Source organism: Podarcis liolepis (assembly GCF_965112155.1).
Source record: "Podarcis liolepis genome assembly, chromosome: 1".
NCBI classification, from domain to species: domain Eukaryota; kingdom Metazoa; phylum Chordata; class Lepidosauria; order Squamata; family Lacertidae; genus Podarcis; species Podarcis liolepis.
The window spans coordinates 133,579,118-133,600,880 of NC_139554.1; the positions used below are offsets into that span (position 1 = coordinate 133,579,118).

General features: G+C 43.8%; 1 protein-coding gene and 1 long non-coding RNA gene across 3 annotated transcripts in view; one reads left to right on the forward strand and one right to left on the reverse strand.

Annotated features, from left to right (window-relative positions):
- LOC310693484 overlaps positions 1 to 21,763 on the forward strand; it is a 105,736-nt gene that overhangs the window by 33,244 nt on the left and 50,729 nt on the right. The window lies entirely within an intron of this gene.
- DRC11 (dynein regulatory complex subunit 11) overlaps positions 1 to 21,763 on the reverse strand; it is a 103,202-nt gene that overhangs the window by 1,862 nt on the left and 79,577 nt on the right. Inside the window, exons 14-18 of the mRNA XM_083472989.1 lie at positions 18,313 to 18,420; positions 15,515 to 15,714; positions 6,008 to 6,094; positions 2,738 to 2,915; positions 585 to 823 (exon numbers count right to left, since the gene is read on the reverse strand). Of these exons, the coding sequence (XP_083329115.1) occupies positions 585 to 823; positions 2,738 to 2,915; positions 6,008 to 6,094; positions 15,515 to 15,714; positions 18,313 to 18,420 (812 nt within the window). The remainder of the gene's footprint in view (positions 1 to 584; positions 824 to 2,737; positions 2,916 to 6,007; positions 6,095 to 15,514; positions 15,715 to 18,312; positions 18,421 to 21,763) is intronic.

The following is a 21,763-nucleotide window of genomic DNA, read 5'->3' on the forward strand; positions in this document are numbered from 1 at the left end:
TCAACAAAACATTTTCTTGCACCAACAGATTTTGCCCTCTCATCATTTTCTCAATATGGTTGGTAGAGAATATCAGCTTGCATTCCACATTATTTATTTCCTTCATTTATTTTTAAAATTTGTATCCTGCCCTTTGCTGGAAGACATTTTGGTGGGTTATACAGTATGTAAAACACGGTGAAAGGCTCATTCATATATTGTGTACAGGATGAGGTGGGACATCAGGATTGACCCCACTGTACCACCCTAGTTCACCTAGTTCAGTAGGGGAATGTAGTATCTACATGCAATGTGTGAGAACTGATTGCAAGGCAGGTGTGCAAGATGCTGCGGAGTCTTTATCCCTCCAAATCAGGATGGTCAAAAGATCACAGGTTATCAGGCATATCTGCACAGCATGCAACACACGCAGCATGCCGGCATCATGCCAAATCTGTGGAGGTGAAGGGAAATCAGGATGTTAACACACACCTCCAAATATATGTTGAGACCCCGGGGGCAAACCGTACTCTTGAAAGTGCTGTGCAAAACTCTGTTTTTCTGTTTAATTAAGGCAAAAAGGATTATCACCAGGTAAGCACTACCTTGTATGTTTCTTCCTCCTCCTTGTAAACGGGATCCTGCCTGGCTAGGCACACCAGGAATTCAGCAGCAGTCAGTGGCTTCTTGTTCAGCTGCATCAGGCGCCGTTCAGTTAAGACGGATTGAACTGCTTTGATTATGTGTCCCTGAGTGTAACCATCAGAAACCTGTGCCAGGCAGCTGACGTTCAGATTTTTGGAGAATACCCCTCCATTCTGCTCAATGACGTGTTTCCATAAAACTGTCCAATAATAAAACACAATCAGGTTATGACCTGAATGTTCAGAAACCTGCTTGTGTAGCAGTGGCAGCTCTAGCAACACAACAATCAGTTTAAGCATTTGACTGCATGTCTACTAATTTAAGAAACAACTAGAATGTCTGGTATCCCATGCTGACTTTCTTCAGAAGACTCTGAATGGACACTACAATTAATCTCAAAACTGTGGTTCCACATATCCTGATGCAATATTTTTTTAAAAAAACTGATACAGAATGTAATAAGCTATAACTTTTGTCTGTGTGTGCAAAATCATTCCCAGGACTGGTTCATCCTGCAAAACTCTCCCCAAAGGTAAAAGTACAATTGCTTCAGCAGAGGTCATATGGCTGCAGGAATCTGCTCTGACTGTGCTTATTTCAGTTGCTTGCTTTTAAAAGGAAGGCGACCAACTATGTGGCAACTCTACAGTACTGTTCTATAAATTGTGGTTATCTCACCCCTAAAACCCTGGAGAAAATTTGGCTACCCATTTCTCCATATTAGACTAAGATACCAGGGGAAATCGTCAGTATGAGAGTGATCAGTCTTAGCAGCAGAATGCAAATGCTGCACAAAGAACCTTCCCTCTGTAAAAAAATATAAACCTTGGCCTACTTTGCACGTACCATAAAGAATGGTTTAGGACAGAGGTTCCCAAATTTATTTGGCTTAAAAAGGTAAAGGTACCCCTGAACTTTAGGTCCAGTCACAGACAACTCTGGGGTTACGGTGCTCATCTCACTTTACTGGCTGAGGGATCCGGTGTGCAGCTTCCAGGTCATGTGGCCAGCATGACTAAGCCGCTTCTGGCAAACCAGAGCAGCGCACAGAAACGCTGTTTACCTTCCTGCCGGAGCGGTACCTATTTATCTACTTGAACTTTGACCTGCTTTCGAACTGCTAGGTTGGCAGGATCAGGGACCGAGCAACGGGAGCTCACCCCGTCACGGGGATTCGAACCGCCGACCTTCTGATCGACAAGCCCTAGGCTCAGTGGTTTAGCCCACAGTGCCACCCACGTCCCTCCTATTTGGCTTATGGACCCTTTAAACAAAAACACAACTCATTGCCCCCCTGTGCTCAGTCCAATTCACCCCAGGGGCAGGGCAGGTTTGGTGTTGCAGCCCGCCTGCCAAATAGTCAGGCAAGCTATGATCCACTTCCCAGGCTGAGTGAAGACGAAAAGGGTTCACCCAAACCCAGGAAAACCTCTTGCCTTGAGAACAAGTTCAGGGGAGGCATCTCATTCCGCAACAGCGGAATTGGCAGGAAGTGTCATTACACAACAGATGAAACAGTTTTTCAAAATGTTCTCCTTTCTTTACGCTTCCACCACCCCGTTATTATTATCCAATTCCCCCCATTGCATCCGAGGCTCCTGCCGCCCTCCTGGATCGTTCCAGCGCCTCCCAGGGGATGGTATTGCCCACTTTGGGAAACACTGGTTTAGGGCCTCCAGGTTTGCACGCTCCCTCTCTCCTTGTCTCCTCTGGAGATCAGAAACTTTCACTTCTGTTTCAATTAATGGTGGTGACTTGCTACGTCTGAACACAAACAAACTGCACCTCATCTTAACTTTGATTTAGTGAAACAAACCAATGGTTGACTTTTACTGTGCAGCCGACTACTGTATAATCTGCTACTCCTGATGGTGTTTTTTGGAGGGGGACATGTTACAATACGTAGTCCAGGGGCCACCAATCATTTTGTGCCCACGGACACATTTGAAACCCAGAGAAACTCTTGTGGGCACCACACACGCTGCAAACAACTTTGTCTAGGATGCATTTCTGACAGCCTATTTAATATAATGCACTTTACAAATGTTTTGAGCATGTTTGCATAAATTAGCTTTATGTAAAGAGCACATTCATCACGTTTTCAGATACTTGCCAAATCTTGATGCGTAGTCTGGCCTTGGAACCAGAATGATTTTCTTGTAAACTCTGCAAAAGGGTTTGAGGTCTGCATCAAAGGGACGCTTACTGGTTCCTACTATCAATACTCTGTCTTCAATTTTCAGGGTTTTCAAAATTTTAGGAAGTTGCTTTTTCAGTCGTCTGGGTTCCAACTTCCAGATCAAATACAAGTAAGTGAAATGTTAGATAGGAGTAGGTATCATATGTGAAACTTTTATTTGGACCAATATACGATTTTAGAACAAACTCACTTGATTTTATGATTATGAAGGCATAACTTGGTATTAGACTTCTCATATATTTGCAGGAATAGTCAATTCTATTTGGCAGGACTTGCTTTGATTACAGTAAACCAAAAGCTTTTTTGGGTAGCCTGTTCAATCTTCATAGCACAAATATGTGACATATTTGCTAGGATTTGTCATGGTGATTCTGTCCTTCCTTTTCTTGCTTAGGCTCATTTACAGGTTCAAACCCACCCTTGTTGAATTTACAAATTAAAAACTCTGCCTTGAGACGCTTGCTAAAACTCAGGTTAATATTCTTGGAATAATTCCTAGACATTCTGTTTATATATCTGCTGAGCTGCCCTGATCTAGCGACAGTATCAAAGTAATGTTCTTACATCATTATTGTGATGTTCCAATGTTACAGTAAAATATATGCTGCTACTCCAGCAGCCTATTTCCTTATGGATCACACTTTGGAACAAAGCTATTAATATACACAAGAAAGAGTGTGTAAACAGATAACAGTTTTTAAGTTATGGAATCATTCCCATACCAATTACACACACGTCCTGCTATCTGCACACTCACTATCTGAAAATTCACTTATCCTCACTTAAGAGAATTATGCCCAAAACCCACTATATGCCCTACAGATTCACTTATCCAAACAGATGAATTCCTTACTTCCTTTTTTTGTGCTTTGCTAGCCAGCAACAGCCATTTCCAGGTAGAAATCAAAGGGTGGGGCAGATCCGATGAATCAAAGAGGAGGAAAAATCGGATAAATCAGGGAGCTCAGACATTCCCCCCCCCCGCCTTTACCTCTCTTTTGTGGATTGGCTGAAGCCATTTCAGGAAGAAATCATTAAGAGAGCAGGGCAGGGAAGAGATCAGACAAATCCCGGATTGGAAATATTTCAATAGGAAATAATGGAAATTGTGGACTCGTTATGTGAACACTCACCCAGTGAACGATTTCCAGGAAAAACATTGTGTTCGCTAAGTGGGACCCACATGTAACTATTAAGTTAAAATATTGTGGCATACTTAGGAATAAAAAATACTCAATCCACAAAAGAATATACTTGATCTCTGCTGTATCTGTGGGAAACTTGGCTTAGATGGGGAGAAGTCTTGCGTAACAAGATTTCAAGGCTAGAACCCATGAGTCAAAGTACAGCATTAATCTTTAGCATGGTCCTCCTGTCCATGCTAAAGAAATGGTTATTTTCAAAGCACAACTCTGAAGCTAGTTTTTGGTTTAAATGAATTACAAGTTTGTAAATGCTGCAACTAAATTTGATAGATATACTAGTAATTAATTGGATGGTGCTTTGTTATTCTGGATTGGGACTGGAGTAAGGGTTGCTCCATTCACATTCAGGGGACTTGAAAGGTTCCCCCTTTAAACAGCAGCCCCCATATGCCAGAAAACCCTACCTAAAGTTAGGGGCCTCATTAGAGCAGCATCTCATAAGGTACAGAATGATGTTTCGCCCGTCTTCATCTCTTACAGTGCTATATGTACATTCGTTCAACTAATTAATCCCCTCTTTTCAATATTTCAAATTGAATTAACTGCCATGGAAAGGAGAAGAGGAAGTGGGTAAGAACCAGTCAATCAGCACTCTGAACAGAAGCTTCTGAAAACAGGAAGAAGAAGCTATTCCTGTATGTCTGATCAAAATGCCCTCTCCCAGCAGACAGTGATAGCGACCAACTTGGATGACTTTAAAGGAGGACAGGACAAGTCCTTGGGGGAGAGGGCCATCGATGGCTACAAGCCAGCATACCCCCGCTCTACTTCCATGGTTGGAGCCAGCCATGCTTCCGAAAACCCGTTGGTGGAAACCAGGGGAGGGGAGAGAGTGGGGAGCTCATGTTCTGCTCCTTGTTTGGCCGCTGTGAGAATGGGATGCTGGACTAGGCGGGCTATTCTTGCATGTAACACGGCCACCACTGAATGGACTCTTAGCTTTAACCAGCTTTAACAACTCAGCCAACTCTAAACACTTATTGCGTTCACTAATATTGATGGATGAGATTTAATCATTTGTTAAATTCTCCCTTTGAAATCAATGTGCTTCATTTTGACTTGACTGCCTTCTATGAACCTTCAAACTTTTACACACAAAGGGTACAAAATCAACGCTTGGTCACAGTTCAAGTGTTTATGTGGAACAGTTTGAGATTAACGGACTCTTTTACTTTAGGCTATGAGATACAAATCATTTAATGGAGTACTTTCTGTTGCTGTAAGAGTACATGAAAGAGTTTGTGGAAGAACATTGGCCCAATAACACGTGCAGCTTTATTCCATGAGATCAGTGTGGCAAGCTGTTTATGCCAACTTTAACCAGTAGAGGGCATCAGTCACCTCATAGCCAGGTTCAACATTTACATGCAATTTTTGAAAAGCTTATCTCAGATGTCTCTGCAGTTACACCTAGAAACGACCAAATTTAGAACTAAAATCAAGGGGTAACATCTGCAGGATTAAAGCTTCTTTTCAACTAATATTTCACTAGTAGGCAAATTTGCTGTTTTCATTTTATCATGAAAACAAATGATGAATAGAAAGTAATTAAGACATATTAATGAGTAGATAAGAGTTTCAAGATCTGAAGCTTGATACATCTGTGCTTGTTCAAGACTCACATTTGAGCGTCTTATATGTAACTGATTTCTAAAAAGTAAAAAATTCAGATTCTAACATCAATACAAAACTGAAAATTTGGTTTCAATGTTCTCCATAAAGTCACCATTACCTTTACTTTTAAACTCGCCTCTCCTTTTTGCCTTTTAAAATGATTTGGTTTTTCCATTTTCATAGGGCCCAGTGAAGAATTCTGTATAAGCCAGAAATTAGCATATGTTCCATGACCAACCAGTGGAGGATGAGGCAGTCTGTTTTTCAAAGGAAAAACAAAGACCAGCCACCCAGTCTTGTGATGCTGTGAAATGCTACCTTTTGTTTGTGATTCTGCTACTATAGTATGGAAAACTGGATTTACCTCCTTTTCAGCTTTAGGCACCTTCTTGTAGAAAGTTTTCTCCGCGTCTCCAATCCATATGACTGATGGTTGTAGCTGTTTGGCGACCTGAGAGGTGAAAGAGTTTCACGTCATAACACTACAATATACCAGTCAGGCTAAGTGAAGACGAGAGTTCTGCATCTTGACCCAGCGCCATGTTCCAGGGATGGGAGCTTCTTCATGCCTTCTCAGACCATGAAGTGTCTCCCTCATTGACTTCAGTCAAAGGAGTCACAGCCAAGGGAACGACTTTCAAATGGGGCTCCTTTGGCTGCCGAGGAGGAAGAGAAGGAATCTGGACGGGACTGGAATGCAGAGAGGAAAAGGAGCAGGACTCGGGCTGGGTCAGGGAAAGAATCATAGAATCATAGAGTTGGAAGAGACCACAAGGGCCATTAAGTCCAACCCCCTGCCAAGCAGGAAACACCATCAGAGCACTCCTGACATATGGTTGTCAAGCCTCTGCTTAAAGACCTCCAAAGGAGGAGACTCCACCACACTCCTTGGCAGCAAATTCCACTGCCGAACAGCTCTTACTGTCAGGAAGTTCTTCCTAATGTTTAGGTGGAATCTTCTTTCTTGTAGTTTGGATCCATTGCTCCGTGTCCGCTTCCCTGGAGCAGCAGAAAACAACCTTTCTCCCTCCTCTATGTGACATCCTTTTATATATTTGAACATGGCTATCATATCACCCCTTAACCTCCTCTTCTCCAGGCTAAACATGCCCAGCTCCCTTAGCCGTTCCTCATAAGGCATCGTTTCCAGGCCTTTGACCATTTTGGTTGCCCTCCAAAGAGACAGAGAGAGAGGGATAAAGACACAGAGAGATTTGCAGATATGAAGGAAGGATGGCTGATGTGAGGAAGGAGGGGGGGGGGGAGAGGAGGACCTTGACCATGGGCATAGCCAGGATTTTTGTTGGGGGAGGGCAGGCCTCTTGTTTGGGAGGGGGGGCAGAACCTCAGTTAGTTTTGTATTTTTATCGATATTTATTGAGGGGGCAGCTGCCCCTCCCTACGCCCCTGACCAATCATTAAGTCACCCATGGGTGCTGAGCCACAGTGGCGTAGCGTGGGGGGTGCAGGGGGGCCGGCCGCACCAGGCGCAACATCTGGGGGTTAGGGTTAGGGGGCGCAAATCCACGGGTTAGGGGGCGCAAATCCATGGGTTAGGGGGCGCAAATTACTTGCCTTGCCCCGGGTGCTGACAACCCACGCTACGCCACTGCTGAGCCACACAGGTTAAAACTTCTGCCATAGCCTTTTCTTATCCCAAAGATGCCCCGCACCAAGGTAGTGGAGGTTTAGGATCAGAGATTTCCTTCTCCTAGGTGGGCTCCTTTCCCAGGTTGATGAACCCCATCTATCCCTCACTCCCTCTATCTATAGAATGTGCAGAAACAGCCTTCTTGACCTTGTCCACTCAGTCTTCACATGTAGTGGAAGTCCCTAACTCACTGAAGGTTTGAGATGCGTCACCTGGTTTAGCCAGCCAGTCAAAGGCATTTCCTGGGGTGTGGCTGCAGTCGCCTGCTGACAGCTTCCAGAAGCCCCAGGTGAGAGGTGAGTGCTCCTGAGGGTGGGGGCAAAAGGTGGACAAACTACCCCAGAAGGAGCACAATGTATCCCCTAACACCACATTCACCCTGCTGAACCCAAGAACATTATAAAATGCACCCTTTAGCCAGTACATAATAAATTCACTGATAATTCTACCATTTTTTTCTGTTAACAATTCTAGATAAAATTATGGATTTTTAAACCGTGTGACTTTGGAATTCCTATTTTTCCTTCTCTTCCTGTGTTTTTGTTTTTTAAATACATTTGTTCTAAGGAGCTGATCAGTTATACACACTGCACAATTAAGCTTCTACAGTATAATCAATATTGTTAAATAGACAGGTGCAGATCCTAGAATATTACTGTCTGTTTTGCTGTTAAATAACCTAAAGCAAAACAGGGAGTGTTCCCACTTTATATTAACTCAGATAAATCATCCATCTGATGGCCTCTATTTTCTAGTTTACAAGAATTAACTATTAATGAGCAGATTAGCCTATGTGTAGAACAGGGGTATTCTGTTGTCTTGATCTGATCAAGAGTCTGCTGTTCTGCTGTATTTTTTAACCAAATGAGACACCCACAATCCATTGGTATCTAATTGAAATTGTTGGCAGATATGTAGCAGACTGTATGTTCCAATGAAAGTACTTCATTTGAATTATCCATGAGTAGTTTGAATCTATGTATAATTAAATGGACTATGCAATTAATTTATAATTGAAATTTTATTAGAGTGCTTTGCTCTTCATTTTGTTGCAGCCACCAGCAGATGGCTCCTTAACCTTTCTAATACTGCTTTAAGTGAAGACTGTGATAGCATTTCATGGCAGATGAAGCTTGTTGTTCTCAACTGTTCAGCCTTTGTTTCCAGGAAATGTTCTGTAAACCAGCCCTTTAATGCTTGTTTAGCAGAAGTTTATTCCTTTGTTGCTTGTTCTCATGTTGTGATTGCATTCTATTTCTATTACAGAGAAGTAGCAATAAAAACAGCTGTTTGAGGCTTCTATTATGTGTGAGCAATTTGTAGCCTCAAGACTATTTCTTAATGTTATATTTTTAAACTCAAGGTTGCACAGAAATACTTTACACATCCAGCGATATCAGCCGAAAAAAAGACTCAGAAACCAAATAACCATATAATCATGCTTTTAAGCAGAGAATTATCTCGTGCTTTGCTCGATATTCACAAGAATAACATTTATACTCAGAAATCTGGGTGTATTGTGGTTTAAGTGTTCAATTGGCAGACCCTAATTCATCAAATACTGATAATATTTGCAATTATTCAAATTATTTTTCTGCTACTACTACCAGATACATTACAAATACATGGTCAGAAAAGACCAAAAGGATTGCAAGTTATCATGAAGTTAAAAGGCAAGTCTAATTATTTGCTTATATAGATATAAAGTGGTATTAACTCAAGATTTATTCTATGGATCTGTTCCTTTCTACCTGATGCTTATAAGATACTTATACTTAGTAATCTGTTACATTTACTTCAGCATAATATATACCTATTTTCCAATGTCATTGGCCTGGTCACTAACACAATATAAATGCTGTACTTGTTTGTTTACTCAGCTTTTATAAAATAGTGACATTAACGAAGTCATTCCTATGTAAATATATAGTGGTACCTTGGTTCTCAAACTTAATCCATTCCGGGAGTCCGTTCGACTCCCGAAACGGTTTGAAAACCAAGGCGCAGCTTCCGATTCGCTGCAGGAGCTTCCTAAACTCAATTGGAAGCTACGTAGGGCGTTCGGCTTCCGAAAAATGCTAGCAAACCGGAACACTTACTTCCGGGTTTGCAGCATTTGGGAGCCAAAACATGGAGTAACAAGGTCCAACTGTACTTGCATCTCAAGATAACATAAAACTACCTTTGACTGGGGAAGTAATGAGTGCCTTCTACAATTCTGTTTAAATTAAATTTAGCTAGTATGTTAACTGGTATGGCCAGCTGAAAAACAGATGATTATAATCACCTGTGATAATTTTGCACACACCAGTGTAGAACTTCCAGTGCCCAATCTCTCTGGAAGAATCAGCGAATTACAAGTAATATGTCAATTTCCCAAACTCCGAAGGTCAGTGCCTCCCTCCCAAAACCCAGGGAGAGAAAGACAATCAGTTTTTTTTTATTGTTACCAAACAGTAAAATGTATTTACATTTAATCAATATGCTAATCAGTTGGTTAACTGAGTAACCACACTTGTTAAATTTAAATTTGCATATTACTAACCCTTTGGTACAAATGTTGTATTCATTATAAATGAATGACAAGCAAATTTGCAACAAAGGTTAACACACATTGGCTAAAAGACTGCATAACATGTTCCACAAAGCCAAGGTGTCCGGTTCTGGGAGCCACCATTTAGGAAGGATACTGACAAACTGGAACATGTGCAGAGGACAGCGACCAAGAGGAACAAGGGTCTGGAAACCAAGCCTGGTGAGGAATGGTTGAAGAAGCAGGGTCTGTTTAGCTTGGAAAAAAGGAGACTGAGAGGAGATATGATAGTCACCTTCAAATACCTAAAGGGCAGTCACATGGAAGATAAAGCAAGCTTGTTGTCTCCTGCTCTGGAGGGTAGGACTTGAACCAATGGCTTCAAGTTAAAAGAAAGTTACAAGACTAAACTCCAGGAATGAATTTCTGATGGTAACAGCCGTTCATCAGTGGAATGGTCCCTCCCTGGAGGTGGTGGACTCTCCTTCCTTGGCGGTTTTTAAGCAGAGGTTGGAAGGCCATCTGTCATGGATGCTTGAGCTGAGATTCCTGCACTGCAGGGGGTTGGTGTCAGGGAGAATTCGGAGGAGGAAGTGACAGAAGAGGCGGAGCAGGGGCTCGGGGATTCAACCGCCCAGAGACAGAGGAAGCGGAAGAGAGTAGCCAGGGAGAGCAGGGGCTGAGGGATAATGCAGAGCCCTTCAACCACCCAGAGGTTCGGGAAGGGAGCTCAGACTCTGGAAGGGAGGGAGCTTTCAAATCAGCACAGACAAGGAGGAAAATGAAACGTAAGGGTCAAAGACGTTTGGCGCGGGAATCAAAGGAAGCCACTCCCCGAATCTGACTCAATGGGTTTGGACGCATAATCCTGAACTGTAGCTGTTTCTTGTAAGGTAAAGGTAAAGGGTAAAGGTACCCCTGCCCGTACGGGCCAGTCTTGACAGACTCTAGGGTTGTGCGCTCATCTCACTCTATATGCCGGGAGCCAGCGCTGTCCGCAGACACTTCCGGGTCACGTGGCCAGTGTGACGAAGCTGCTCTGGTGAGCCAGCACAGCACACGGAAATGCCGTTTACCTTCCCGCTAGTAAGCGGTCCCTATTTATCTACTTGCACCTGGGGGTGCTTTCGAATTGCTAGGTTGGCAGGTGCTGGGACCGAACGACGGGAGCGCACCCCGCTGCAGGGATTCGAACCGCCGACCATGCGATCGGCAAGTCCTAGGCGCTGAGGTTTTACCCACAGCGCCACCCGTGTCCCATCTGTTTCTTGTACATATGTAATAAAGTCTGTAAATACCAAGCTGACTGTGCCAGGGTGTTAATGCGAAGGGGAGACACCACCTTGACAGTTAGACTCAGTGACCCCCAGGGTCCCTTCAAACTCTACAAGACTATGATTCTATTAGTTCTTGAACAGCAGCCACAGTATTGCTCACTAACTGCTTTGGAAAGCTTCAAAAGCAAATTCTGGGCAATTTTAAGTCCTAATCTGCAATGGTCGGAGGGCAGAGGTTTCTGTGGGGAACCAGGAATGCAATTCCTCTTCAGGTGATGGAGCTGAGGACTACCAATTCGGAAGGGGTGGGGCAAGCAGAAACGCTGTTACCTGACACACCTGTGAGATCAGCATCCCTCTCCCAGATGGTGTGGCTCTACTGTGATGGCTTGGGACTCGGGCTCAAATTCGGACCCAGAGGAGACTCAGTCTGCACTGGATCCTTTGCCTCAGGCATCATCTGTACCAAGTCTAGGGCCAGTCCCAGTCTGCACAGGTTCCCCTGCAACAAACACCAGCTGGGCCGAGTCAGGGGCCTGAGCCTGCCCTGGCTCCACACGCGGGGATGACCTCGTTGCCTTCAGCTGGGCCATCACTTACAGCTGCTCCACTACCAGTTGGATTGAGGCGGCCCCTGGGTCTAGTAACCCACCAACGTCTCCCAAGCTGCAGAGACTAAGGTCTGAGAGAAGGAGAGACCTGAGTACTCGCAGGAGGAGTGCTTGCCTTTGGGCGAAACAGGGAGGTGAGTCGCTGGGGGATCAGGACCGGCCGCTACCCCGACAAAGATAAAAGGCTGTCGGACCCCGCCCCAGGTTGCGGGAGCAACATTGCTGTGTGCTAGATCCTGTCTGAGATCCTGTACCTGTCCTTGCCTGGTTTCCTGCCTCGTGTCCTGCCTTGACCCTGTCGGACTGACTCCTAGCAGAACCTTCAGATTCTGGACTGGTCCTGGACCGCGTTTCCCGGGTTACCCCTGGACCCAGCATATCTACTACCCTTGGACTCTACTGAAGAACCTGTGAGGCTAGAGTCTCCCCTGCTCTGCCACTCTAGGAGACCGCTGGAGAGGGCTGAGTCCCTTTAGCACCTTTCAGTACAGGTGGTGCTAACCATTAGATGCAGCTGTGGCCGCTATACAGGGCTGGCAGGGGTCACATTTGTTCCTTGCTAATGCAACATTGGAGCTCTGTGTTCCTAGAAAACAGCCTGAGCCCTGAGATCAGCCCAGACCCTTCTCGCGCTTGCCTTGTCTCAGTCTGCCTTGCACCCAGCGTGAGTTCTGCCTTGCTTTGCCACAGAGGCGCCTGATGCAAACACGGAGTTGAGGACGAAGCTCTGGGCCTCCTTGTTTCCCCCATCTAATTCCATCAGCTTCACATGCCCATCATTTTTATTTAGAAAGCTTATCAGTTCAGCTTAGGGGTTGGTTGCTCACCCTTCATCCGAGGCTCACAGGGCAGTTTACAATATAAAAACACAAAATTACACAACATAGTTAACAAAGTATAAACCCTCCTCACACAGTTTAAAAGGACTGCTTAAATAGCCGAAGGGGTGGGAGAAGAGGAATGTTTTTGCCTGGCGCCTAGACTTATGTAACAAAAGCCCCAGGTGAGCCTTCTTACTTGTTTTTTCACAAAGCTTGTAGCTTTGAACAACATTTACAAAAAAATTTATAAAAATAAATATTCAGATATTCTACATTTGAAGCACATTAGTTTAATGACTTGGGCTCTATGATCACTGCAAATGTGACAGCAGTCACAAAATAAAAAGACGCCTGCTTCTTGGGATAAAAGCAATGACAAACCTAGACAGCATCTTAAAAAGCAGAGACATCACCTTGCCAACAAAGGTCCGTATAGTTAAAGCTATGGTTCTCCCAGTAGTGATGTATGGAAGTGAGAGCTGGACCATAAAGAAGGCTGATCGCCGAAGAATGGATGCTTTTGAATTATGGTGCTGGAGGAGACTCTTGAGAGTCCCATGGACTGCAAGAAGATCAAACCGATCCATTCTTAAGGAAATCAGCCCTGAGTGCTCACTGGAAGGACAGATCCTGAAGCTGAGGCTCCAATACTTTTGGTCACCTCATGAGAAGAGAAGACTCCCTGGAAAAGACTCTGATGTTGGGAAAGATGGAGGTCACAAGGAGAAGGGGACAACAGAGGATGAGATGGTTGGACAGTGTTCTTGAAGCTACGAACATGAGTCTGACCAAACTGCGGGAGGCAGTGGAAGACAGGAGTGCCTGGCGTGCTCTGGTCCATGGGGTCACGAAGAATCAGACACAACTAAACGACTAAACAGCAACAACAAGTTTAATGACTTAAGATTCTCTAATGTTATAATAACCACCAGCCAGTGGCTTTATGGACAAAGAAGCTGCCTAATGGTGAATCTCTGCTCCCTGGGAATAAATTTAAGTAAAATCTCTTAATTTTTCATAGCAATTGGTAAATGGAATATCTTAGTTACCTCACCATCACTGTGAGTTCTAAAATAATACTTGGCAATTAGCAAGTGGTATTATAATTATAAAATATGAGAAGGGACTACACTTGGGTCTTTCTGAGTTCTAGTTATCAAGCCCCAAATCTGTATTTTAACTGCCAGTATGGGAGCATTTGCTATGTAGACCACATTCAGATGAGTAAGAACTTAAGAAGAGCTTGCTGGATCAGGCCAACAGCCCATCTAGTCCAGCTTCCTGTTCTCACAGTGGCCAAACATAGAGTAGAACCTGAGCACAAGAGGCCCCCTCCCCTCCTGTGACTTCCAGCAACTGGTATTCAGAAGCACGGCTGCCTCTGACTGTGAAAGTAGAGCAAAGCCGTCCATCACGGCTAGTAGCTACTGATAGTCCTCTTCTCCGTGGACTTGTCTAATCCCCTTTGAAAGCCATCAAGCTGGTGGCCATCACTGTCTGCTGCGGGAGGGAGAGCCATAGTTGGATTATGCACTGCAAGAATGAGTCTTCCAGTTCTTGGCTGCACACAAGAACTGGAATCAAGTCAATGAGATGGATGGATGCCAACAACTAGGTGCCAGACACTGACATCTAGCGATCACTAAAGTGGTGCACCTGCATCTGACATGATGCTCCTCTTTTCAACAAATAACCAACAACGTTGAAAGCTATATGTTAGGGAGAAGACTATACCAGGACATTCATTCCTGAAATGCTGTTCTTCTATGTGTAGGATATTAATGATTTCTTTCTTATGTAGGAGCATCCATCACAGATTTTCCATCTCATTGAGACTGTGCATTGTTTCTGATGCACAGGTTAACCTCGGGTTAAGAACTTAATTCGTTCTGGAGATCCGTTCTTAACCTGAAACTGTTCTTAACCTGAAGCACCACTTTAGCTAATGGGGCCTCCCGCTGCCACCGCATGATTTCTGTTCTCATCCTGAAGCAAAGTTCTTAACCCGAGGTACTATTTCTGGGTTAGCGGAGTCTGTAACTGAAGCATCTGTAACCTGAGGTAAAGGTAAAGGGTAAAGGGACCCCTGACCATTAGGTCCAGTCGTGGCCAACTCTGGGGTTGCGACACTCATCTCGCTCTATAGGCCATGGGAGCCGGCATTTGTCCGCAGACAGCTTCCGGGTCATGTGGCCAGCATGACTAAGCCGCTTCTGGAGAACCAGAGCAGCACACGGAAACGCTGTTTACCTTCCCGCCAGAGCGGTACCTATTTATCTACTTGCACTTTGGTGTGCTTTCGAACTGCTAGGTTGGCAGGAGGTAACCCGAGGTACCACTGTACAAAAAAGATGTTGCTAATAAATAGGCAGTTAAAAAGAATGATTAAAATGTTAGTAGAATTCTTACTATTTACTTCACAAGTGTGTCATGTGCTCTGTCATGTTTGAAACTTTAAGTTGGTAAGCAATTTAACACTCTCTGCTAGAACTGGGGTTACTAGTGAATGATTAGTCCATGGGTCGGCAAACTAAGGCCTGGGGGCTGGATCTGGCCCAATCGCCTTCTAAATCCGGCCCGCAGACGGTCCAGGAATCAGCGTGTTTTTACAAGAGTAGAATGTGTGCTTTTATTTAAAATGCATCTCTGAGTTATTTGTGGGGCCTGCCTTACAATTTTATTTACAATAATAATAATAACAATACTACTACTACTACTACTACTACTACTACTACTACTAATAATAATTTTCCCAGCCACTCTGGGTGGCTCCCAACAGAGGACTAAAAACAGAATAAAGATTCAAACATTAAAACTTCCCTAATGTATTATTGTATTATTATAACAATGAATCAAAATGAGATACACAATAAATCACCTATTAGCATATGGAATAGAATACTTACTGTACAACTAAAATACAGTTTTATATAAATTTGCAGAAAAAATTAAAATGAGAGGATCTTTTGTGTTCCTACCTTAAACACTATGTGGAGCATCATTTGCAAACCAGCCTTGCCAGGGTATTTCCCAGCAATATTAGCTGCAGATAAATTGAAGAGGTTGGCTCCCGTTTCCGTGCAGAGAGCATGAATAAGCATCTTTTTCCCGACTCCTTCGGGTCCAGCCAAAAGCAAGGCTTTCACTAGAGGTGCTTTCTCATGTACAGACTGAGAACCTATGAAGGTGAAATGGGAACAATATGACGATGTATAGGTACATATGTAGTCATTCCAGTATTCCACCATGTGATTCCCAAGTGCTGACCCAGACATTAGTGGTTTGGGGGAAGACTTGACAGTGCCAAAACAAGAGCTTTTGTTTTCAGGTCAGCGGCTGGAACGTGTAGGGTGATGTCTAACATCAGACTTACTCTGAATAGACCCATTTCATCCCCAACAAGATCTTTATTAAAGTTTTTCACAATACAACAAGATAAGAGCAGAGGCTTGACAACCATATGTCAGGAGTGCTCTGATGGTGTTTCCTGCTTGGCAGGGGGTTGGACTCGATGGCCCTTGTGGTCTCTTCCAACTCTATGATTCTATGATTCTAAGAGCTACAATAATTACAAACGGAACAAGTAAAATATGGAGTCGTCTCCTAGAGGCAATTCCAAATAGTCATATTGAAATTTATGGGTTTAAGTAATTGAAGTCAATTGACTTTAATGGGTCTACTCTGACCAAACTCCACTTTCCTGGGAGTATGTCCCATTGAATTCAATAAGATTTAGTTCTGAGTAGATATCACCCATAAACTTTTAAAAACAACTCTTGCTTCTAAACAGTTTAGAAAAGAGACACAGATAAGAAAATTCACCCGCCCTTCTACAAATAGTGTATCTAGTAAATGCATCTGCAAAAATTCAGTACGGCAAAACACTTGGCAAGTTATGTACTTGTAGGCCCCAATGATTTCAGTAAAAGAGCAAAGTACTTAACTATCCCATTGAAATCAATAAGCTTTACAAGTGTGTAACTTTGACTGGATTGCAGTCTTGGGAGCTTCTAATTGTTCTCACACCTTTTCTGGCCATGGCCATGGAGGTGAGGGAATTCAGTTCATTTCATACCGTATTGGCCGGAATAATAAGCCACACCTGAATATAAGCCGCACCTTTAAAATTCAAGGAGGAAAAAGAAAAAAAGACGATCCCTAAATGTAAGCCTCTCCCTTAAAATTGGAGAGGGGGGAATTCCAAAAGGCACCCGCCCAACGAAGCGCAATCACACAACGAGGAACACACACATGACGCTTGTCCAGGGAGGGGGGGGATGTAAAAGGGGGTCAACAAGCACCCGTCCCAAACAAGCACACTCTCACCACCAAAGCCCATGTGGTCGTCTGCTGCCGAATACAGTAACTGGAAAACGCCCCCTGCCCAGCTGTAAAGGAACTGCCTCACAGCTGACCAGAGATTGCAGCACGTAGGAGACCTTGCGTGGGCCAGGGCCGCTGCTCAGCTTGGGGAACGCTGCCTCACAGCTGATAGGCTTCTGCAGTGTGCCTGGAGCCCACATGGTCCCCAGCGCTGCAGTCAGGCTCTGCCAAATCCAACAGTGTCGCTGCTGCAGACCAATTCAATGGCTCCCCACAACAGTGTGCCGCCTCGCAACCGATCTAAAAGCCAATTTTGGTAAGGTCGCAAATATAAGCCACACTTTAACTGCTCACGGTTGGAATTTGGGGGTTATATTCGGGCCAATGCGGTATTTAAAGCTGAATTTATCAAATTAGCACTTTGTGAGATAATCTGAGAACCAAAACACAGTCATCCTTCGAAATTCACACTTATCTGAATTTTGCGATGCAGTTCTCCATCCAAACTATGTTTAGGAAAATGCATGTATTAGGCGGAAATGTGCCTAAAGATGATTATATTCATGGAAATTATATACAAGTAGTATTATATATGGGAGAAACTGCAAACAAAAACCTGTTTATTGGGAGAAATTCACACAAAAATGCTGACTAATCTCAACAATTTTTTAAAATTGCAAAAATCTTGCAGAATTCTAGATTGGAAAAATGAGAAACCGAAATTGACAGATCCTTCCATCCCTACTGCTAACATGGATCTGTTCTGAAAATCTGCAAACTGGCCCAGTTTGGAGGTGTGATAGGATGTTCTTTCTGTAAAATTGACTGGATCATGTTCAGAAAAGTGACAGGAGCTCTACTGCAGCCTAAGGAAAAGCCTCCCCCCCCCCCGAGTAAAGGTTTATACTTATCATATTGGAACAATATACTATGCAGATAGTACATTTAAGAAATATACATGTTTGGTTATTAATTTCTAGAGTTTTAGAAGGCAAGAACAATTAAAAGCACTTTCTCCAATATATGAAATGAGCTGACTAATTCCATAAATGCTCCCATTGTTCAACAGCAAGACACATTAGCTGGCTTGTAAAAGGTAAATTGCAACCTTAGCCTTTTCCCTAACTTGATTAAATTTATAATCACTGGAGCTTGTATTAGCTATTACCTTTCCCAAGTGACTTCCTTTATGTGCTACAGCTCCCAAACTGTTAACATGCAAACAAGAAATGGCAAAGAAACGGCATGTCAAACACATAGCAACCACGCTCTCCTTTTAAGTATGCTATTAAAACCATACTGTATCAGTTCAGAATACTTAATTGAAAAAGAATTCTGCAGAATGCTTTCAACCAAAATCAATCAAGCACTGTCATAGCTAGTAAAAGTATATGAGGCTGACAGGAAGCAAAGCATGGTGTCTGCCCTCTGACCATTTCTCCTGTGATCTTACCTAATGGCAATATGCCATACAGAGCGATGAGCTGCCTGACATCTGTGAGAGAGGGCATTGGTTCTATGTCTTTCTGCCGAAGGGTAGAGCCCAGATAGCTGTACTCACCTACAGGGAAGAGACAAAGGCTTCTTCATAGGTGATACTGTATTATTACAAAATGTGTAACTCCAGACATTAGAAACTGCCAGGGAATACAAGTTTAGCATTCTGATAAGCCATAACAGATTTAAATCTATGAGTTCTAATAGTTATTAATATGGTTTTGGAATGCATCCCCCAACATGAATACAAAATAAAAACAGAAGTGGAAATATTCAGCCGGCAATTTAAATGAATGTGGACTTGATTTTTGACCCTCATGCTATTTTTCTACAAATGTGTAAATTATTTCACAAGTATACCATCAATTGGCAAGTACATAAAAATGACAACTGCACAGTGGGCAGAATTCATAGACAAACTAAATAGATTGAATCCTTGCAGCACTGATGTGAGATAGGTTTACACTGTTCCAATTTTATAGGTAAAGAACAAGGGCTTGACTGTGGGTGTGCTTGACAGGTCTCTAAATGCAGCTGGCATCCAGTGTGCTATCTCTGGGTCCACAGTGGCTCTCCTTGCTAGCTGAGTCAGTCAGCATGGAAACGTGGATTCTAGCTGCTGAGACACCACAGAGTATGTAACCCATGGACATAATCACAGGTTAAGAAGGACTGACATGCAGTGAGGAGAAATGTCTTAAGAGTACCATTTATCATCATCAGTAGAAGCATAATCTGTACTGATGGCATACATTTATGTAAACTTTTTATTGCTAGTATTTATTTACATGAACATATTTTAAAGGTTTTGCTTTTGAAACCTGTAATAGGTATGAGTTACTCGTGCGTAAACTGGTGCCTTTCTCGGTTAATTCGCCTTGTTAAACCTTTCTGACTGCACAGCCCCTTCTCATGGTGGCTGCCTTAGTCACTGGCAGAATCCGTCAGTGGGCGTTTCTTGAACCTCTTCCAACATAAAAGTTGTTTGACACCCAGTCTCCTCCTCCTCTCACTGCGCGGGAGTCTTCTGCGCCGGGAAGGCGTGGGTAGCGGAGGACCTGGGCTCTCCTCACTGATGTCCAGTGAAGAGTCCTGGAGCCCTCTCCACTTCCCCCGTCTGCCTCCCTTTATCCCCAGTGTTGCGCTGATTGGCTTCCCCCTCTACTGAGCTGTTTCTCCCCCTGCTGCTGGGTCCTTCGCCAGCATCATCTGGGAGCCTCCTCTTCACCTCTCGCTCCGATCTCAGTTCCCTGACAAAACCTTTATGTGCCTTTGATAAATGCAAATTTATCAAACAGTAAATTAAATAAGACTGAATCATAAAAATAGAAAAAGTGGGTGTTTTCTTTACAAGCCCACAGCAGAGAGCTGGTGCACTTTCATTTCATTTCATTTATTTATTTACGGCTATTAGCCCATAAAATATGTACAAACATAAAAAAGCACAAAGGCTTAAAAACCGAAATATCTGACAACAGAAGGTGAACACTGCGATGCAAGGGTGGGTCATTGGGCAGAGCCAAATAACAGGATGTGGCCCAGAGAGCTCCAAGGGACGGTTCACAGAAAAAGGAAAACTGAAGACGAGATCCGACATGCACTCTCATCATAACTGTCCGATTAGATTTTGATGTTGTTGTTGTTGTTTGGTGGTTTTTGCGTGTGAGATAACCGCATTCAGGAATCTCGCCACCTGCAGAGTAACAGAAGGATCTGTATCCTGCAAAAGCAGTGCGGCGTGTGACTCAACAGGCCTGCTAACCAAGCGCAGTAAAGCAGGGCCCAGGAATTTAGTCCTGGCTATGCTATGTAGGGGACAGTTGAACATTATATGTGGAAGAGATTCAACAGTTTTCCCATCACACACGCATAGCGGAGACACCAAACCCTTGGAAAATCTGTGGCTCAGCAGGTTCGATGGAAGGACATTGAACCTTGCACGAATAAATGCAAGTCGGTGTGGTACTGATGAAAGAGATGACATGTATGATGGAAGGTCAAGTGGTGGGGTTATTCCGTGATACCTGGGGGAACAGACACCCCCACCTCTGGCAAGGTTGTGTTGATTTTCAATGTCTGCTAATCTTTGCTCAATGAGGCTTTTAGCTGAGCGTAAGTTCATCTTTAGGGAGTCCGCTGGGGAAATTCCGATGCTCAGAAGTTTGGCATGGATTTTTCCTACCCACGGATTAACAAATTTGTCCCGCCAGAGGCACTGAAAAAGGTAATGGTCGGGAAGCCTATGCCAGCTGGACAGCCAATAGCCAAAGACTCGCTTCCAGATGACAGTCTCCAATGTTGCAATCCTTAACTCCAGACGTATGGCTGCGTTGCTCACACACATGGGGAGTTTCAGGAGGCGACGGAGAAACTGATTCTGCAATGTCTCCAGCGATGTTAAATTGGACCCAGGGGCCCAGAGCGGGGCAGCATAGCAGAGGGTGGAAACCACTTTTGCGTGGTATACCTTCAATGCAGAGGGGATGTGGGAGGCTCCGTCAGCCGCAAAAAATTGGAGTAGAGCATAAAGTATTGTTTTCCCTTTGTTTAGTAAATACTGTATCTGTGGCTTCCAGCTTAGGTTGTAGTGAAAAAAGACTCCCAGGTATTTAAATTTGAAAACCTGTTCTAATTGGACTCCATCTAACTTCCAGCTGTAAGTTTTCCGAGACCTGGTAAAGACCAGGACTTTAGATTTCCCATGATTAATTGTCAGACGGTTGAGTTTGCAGTAAGCCGCAAAAATCTTTAGAGCTCTGCATAAACTGACTCTAGAGTAGGAAAGGATCGCTGCATCATCGGCGTATAGGAGCAAAGGGCAGCGAAAATCGGCTAGGCGGGGGGCATGAATGTTGGCTTGAGACTCATTCAGAAAGAGCTTCATATCGCTAATAAACAGGTTGAAGAGGAGTGGGGCCAAAATGCAGCCTTGGCGCACACCTCTATTTATTGGGACCTCGTTGGATAGGTTTCCCGCAGGTGTGAGTCTCACTCTAGCCGACGACCCGTGGTGTAATTGGGTTATAAGCCATAAGAGTCTTCTATCTATGCCCCATCTCTCTAGTTTCTTCCATAGACAGTTTCTTGGGATACTGTTGAAGGCGGCCTTTAGGTCTATGAAAGCGACGCATAGGCGCCCCCGCCTCGGGGCAGAATATTTTCTGGCAAGATGATACGTAATTACCATATGGTCAGTGGTCGAATAATTGTTCCTAAAGCCCGCTTGCTCATGGCCAATCAGGTTTGAGTCGTTTGCCCAATGGGACAGCTTAGACAGCAAAAATTTTGCATAGATTTTCCCGATGATAGACAAAAGGCTGATGTTTCCATAGTTCTCCGGGTCAGCAGGGGGACCCTTTTTATGGACTGGCACAATCACGGCCTCCTTCCATGACCTAGGGATAAGC